This window comes from Aplysia californica, unplaced genomic scaffold (assembly GCF_000002075.1).
Source record: "Aplysia californica isolate F4 #8 unplaced genomic scaffold, AplCal3.0 scaffold00071, whole genome shotgun sequence".
Taxonomy (NCBI): Eukaryota; Metazoa; Mollusca; class Gastropoda; order Aplysiida; family Aplysiidae; genus Aplysia; species Aplysia californica.
Window position 1 is genome coordinate 1,718,595 of NW_004797341.1, and position 4,518 is coordinate 1,723,112.

The following is a 4,518-nucleotide window of genomic DNA, read 5'->3' on the forward strand; positions in this document are numbered from 1 at the left end:
TTTTTTTGGTCGCTACCCGGAATCGAACCCGGGACCTTTGAATGAGAGGCCAACACCTTAACCTCTAGGCCACGAGAGCCCCCCTTTACTTTTAATAGAAAGGAAGTGATTGTTTGCACATATGATTGTCTTGTTTTTTATTTGATTTTTTTCTTTTGCATGACAACAGGATTATAATTCAACGCCTTTATCAACACTGTAAGGTTATTTAAGAGGCGGGACTTCCGAGTTTAACGCCCCTTTCCGAAGGGACCGAGCCAAGTGGGAAATTCGTGTAAAGTGTTTTCCCAAGGACACAACGTCGGACCGAGCTAAGGCTTAAATCTCTGAACCCGCAATCTCACGATTACTATACCTTTAAAAATAAGAAATAAGATTTGGTCAGGTGAGTCTCGGGCGGGTGCCCTGCTCTGGTGTGGTTTGCTTCTTATTCTTTCCTATCAAACAGCTAAGGCCCTTATCTTTCGTCCTTCATTTTGTTCGTTTGTTACTTTTGTATAACACCTCTGGTCTTCGGCTATCATCTATACTATCTATATAAGTGGACTTGGGAGGCTGTGCGCACAAACTCCTTCCTTATTACCTAACCCACACCTTTGAAACTTTGCAGGCGTCTACAGCATCCATGTGGCAAGGGCCTAACTTTAAAGAATCCACGCAAACTGCTTTCCTCGATTTTTCCAAAATGCTTTGTTTCGTCCACACAGAGTTCTAATCTTAGGAAATTCCTTCTTCTAAGACGCCATTGTAAAGGAGCTTAGGTCTCCGTTCAGTAGCCGTGGGCACTCATGATTCCACACCATTGAAATTGAGGAGTGTACAACCATGAAAGCGGAATAGAGAATCAATATTTACATCTATTATATTATATTATGTTTGCTAACTTGTAAGCACGCGTGTCACTTTTCTCTCACCATTCAATGGATCATTCCAGTAGAGTATAAATATAGTGGGCCAATGACTTTCAGTTTATATTAATGCTAAGATCATTTCTTTCATTGAAAGGGGGCCCAGCTAGTCTATTATCTACGTTCTATTTGTGGTGGCCGAATTTTGCTATTCAAAAGGCTTTTTAATGGCCCCTGTTTACTGTATCTATGGAGAATAGGCACTTGTCCGATGCAGTTTCGGCTAAAAAAAATTCTTTAAAATATTCTCCAGATCATGACGCCCTTCGTTTTTTCAGTTTTTAGACAGTTTTGCTGCAAAAAGCTAAATTTCTTTATTTCGCCGATCGCTTTTGTAAGCCGACGCTTCTGTCTCTGTAATTTTAGAAAATCCGCCGGGTTTGTTTATTTCAAGTCGTACTTTCGTTCGATACTATCGTGCATTGTCGCACAATACTGAGCACTATTTTAAGTGTGCGACCCGTATAGATGTAGCCTCATGTTTTCTTTTTTTACTTGGTGCTAAATTCGACTGTGATCCTTTTGTTTGATGCCCATCATTGCTTTTTCTGGACTCCTTTGTCAAATTCTTTTTCTTGCCACTAGGAACAACGTCAACAGGTCTTAGATTAGAATCTAGATCTAGCTAGATAGCGCCTGACGATGCCGAAAAAAAAAATTATGACGTTCTGCAGTTGGAACCCCTCGCGCTTGTAAAGGTCGAAGTAGTAGGCCAATGACTTTCAGTTGATGTTAAAGTACCGATCATTGTTTTCATCGAAAGGGGGCCCAGCTAGTATTATATAACCGTAAGGTTTAGCAAGTGCCGTAAAACCGTTACAAAAACTAGCTGAACTAATAGTCTCATATTTATTTTACATAAGCGGGTTTTTATTCGTACAGTTTCTAAACTAAAGTTTTAGATAGTTTCAGACTCGTGTCTTGGTTTGTGATTCTCTTGGAGTATGGAAGAGTAGCATGCCCTTGGTGTTGGCCTGAGAATGCGAAATGGGTAATCTGAGAAGGGGGTTGGTTAGGCTACTGGATTCTAATTTGTGAGATTGCAGGATCAGGGGCTCGAGCCGCGGGCCCTACGTTGTGTCCTTGGGAAAGGCACTTTACACGAATTTTCCTCACTTCACCCAGGTGGGAATGATACCCGGCTATAGACAGTAAAAGATTTCGGTAGTATGTTAGTGTTTTAGCGCCCATAAATTGCTGCTTGCACTGTAAGCTTCCCAGGCGGTTGAGGGCTTTTTTTCCAGAATGCTCTCAGGTCTGCTGGGGTAATAGTATAGATTGTAAAGCGCCAAGAACTTGCTGCTGAGCGGGGATTTGTGCTATATAAATATCTGTTTACCTATTATCATTATTGTTATTATTATTATTATTATTATTATTATTATTATTATTATTATTATTATTATTATTATTATTATTATTATTATTCGATTTCTCTATTTGTTTTTTACACTCTTGATCCGCGGAGATACGTTTGCCACCTCAGTCTTGAGATAGAAAAACTATGTGAAATAGCTTTGATGGGAAAATTTAGATTTGTCTGGAAATGAAAAGTTATCTAACATGATACCGTATATCAAAACGAGTATTTATATTGTTTGTTACATGAATCGCTTTGGGACAGAGTAAGGTGAATGGGTTGGTGAGTGGGACGCCAGGTAGGTAGGTAGGTAGATAGGTGGGTACGTAAGTAGGTAAGTAAGGTAGGTAGGTTAGTGGGTAGATAGGTAGACAGTTAGTTAAGTAGGAAGGCAGGCTGGTAAGTTGGTAGGTATGTAGGTAGGTAGGTAGGTAGGTAGGTAGGAAAGTAAATAGATAGGTAGGTAGACAGGTTGGTATGTTGGTGGGTAGGCATGCAGTTATGTAGGTAGGTAGGTAGGTAGGTAGGTAGGTAGGAAGGTAGGTAGGTAGGTAGGTTAGTTAGTAGGCAAGCAGGTAGGCCTGCAGGTAGGCATACTTCTTTACAGTTTACCTTGTAGAGAGCGTCGACCTCTGTGGTTGGATAAAAATCCAGGTCATTGTCAAAGGAAGCTTGCACACGTGTCGTTCGGAATGACAGATGGGATAATGAGAATGAGAGCATGCCATTGGTTGATGGAAAGACTGCCGCATGCTGATTGGCTGGCTGGAAACTCTTTGTTTTGTCGTTGCTGAAATGAGCTTCTGTCTTGTGCCAGTGGATATCGTGTGTACTAGAAAAGAAACACAAAACAAACATTATGAGAACTTGCTTGTTTGGGGTTTTAAAAAGTGTGTTTTTAGAATATCGATCGATCTATCTATCTATCTATCTATCTATCTATCTATCTGTCTGTCTGTCTGTCTATCTATCTATCTATCTGTCTGTCTGTCTGTCTGTCTATCTATCTATCTATCTATCAGTCTGTCTGTCTGTCTGTCTATCTGTCTGTCTATCTATCTATTCATCTATCAGTCCATCAATCTATCTATTAATTTGTATATTTTTCTTCAGTCGCATTTTGTCTCTCAATATCTCTTTTCTTTCTTCCTCACTTTCTCCTATCAATTCTCTCTCTCTCTCTCTCTCTCTCTCTCTCTCTCTCTCTCTCTCTCTCTCTCTCTCTCTCTCTCTCTCTCTCTCTCTCTCTCTTTCTCTTTCTTTCTTTCTTTCTCTCTCTCTCTTTCTTTCTCTCTCTCCCTCTCTCTCTCTTTTGCTCACACACACACGCACTCACAAACAAACACACTTTCCCTCCCTCTTCTCTCTTTTACTCTCTCTCTCTCTCTCTCATTCTTTCTCTCTCTCTATCTCTCTCTCTTTCTCTCTCTCTCTATGTCTCTCTCTCTCTCTCTTTCTCACACACACTCTCTCTCATTCTCTCTATCTATTTATGTCTCTTGTTCATGTATTATCTCAATCAGTCTTGAGTAAAGTGTTATTCATGGATCAAAAACTTATTTTCTTGTCAAGCAAACAAAGATAGATTATGTTAGAAACTCTGGAAATGCAATCCCACATCATCACTCATTACCTCCAGTATTTCTAAAATCATCATTGCTCTCAGATCATTAACGTACATATATAATCCATGAATCTGCATTAAATGCAGTAACATGTCATACTAAGTATGCACGTAATACACTTTTGGGCACTTTCATACGCCCTTTTTTCGACTAACCAGAAAGAAAGCGTCAATCTCATATAAATGGGCAAGGGATTGAAAAAAAAGGAAATTCGAGAGCCAAAACTTGTATTTCGCAACGTACTAAAGAGGAATAGCCTTCCCGTGCATGTTGAGTTAAAAAAAAAAATTGTTTCTCTGATTGTTGTTGTTGTTGCTGTTGTTGTTGTTATTATTGTTGTTGTTGTTGTTTTTTTGTAGTTTTATTGTTGTTGGTAGTGGTGGTTGTGGTGATGGTTTTGTTGCTGTTTGTTATTGTTGTTTGTTGTTTTTGTTGTTGTTGTTGCTGTTGTTGTTGTTTTGTTGTTGTTGTTGTTGCTGTTGTTGTTGTTGGTGGTGGTGGTTTTGTTGTTGTTGTTGTTGTTGTTATTGTTGGGTTGTTTTTTCGTCTAGTATCTTATTTTTGTGCTATGTTAGTTATCTTACGGGAGCTCTCGTGGTCAAGAGGTGAAGGTGTTAGCCTCTCA

At 39.4% G+C, this 4,518-nt stretch overlaps 1 protein-coding gene across 1 annotated transcript in view; it reads right to left on the reverse strand.

The window, feature by feature from the left end:
- LOC101863496 (NXPE family member 4) overlaps nt 1–3,100 on the reverse strand; it is a gene marked incomplete at its 5' end in the record, with an annotated part of 24,461 nt that extends 21,361 nt beyond the window's left edge. Inside the window, 1 exon segment of the mRNA XM_013080012.2 lies at nt 2,881–3,100. Coding sequence (XP_012935466.1) covers nt 2,881–3,100 — 220 coding nt within the window.
- Nucleotides 3,101–4,518: the final 1,418 nt, after the last annotated feature.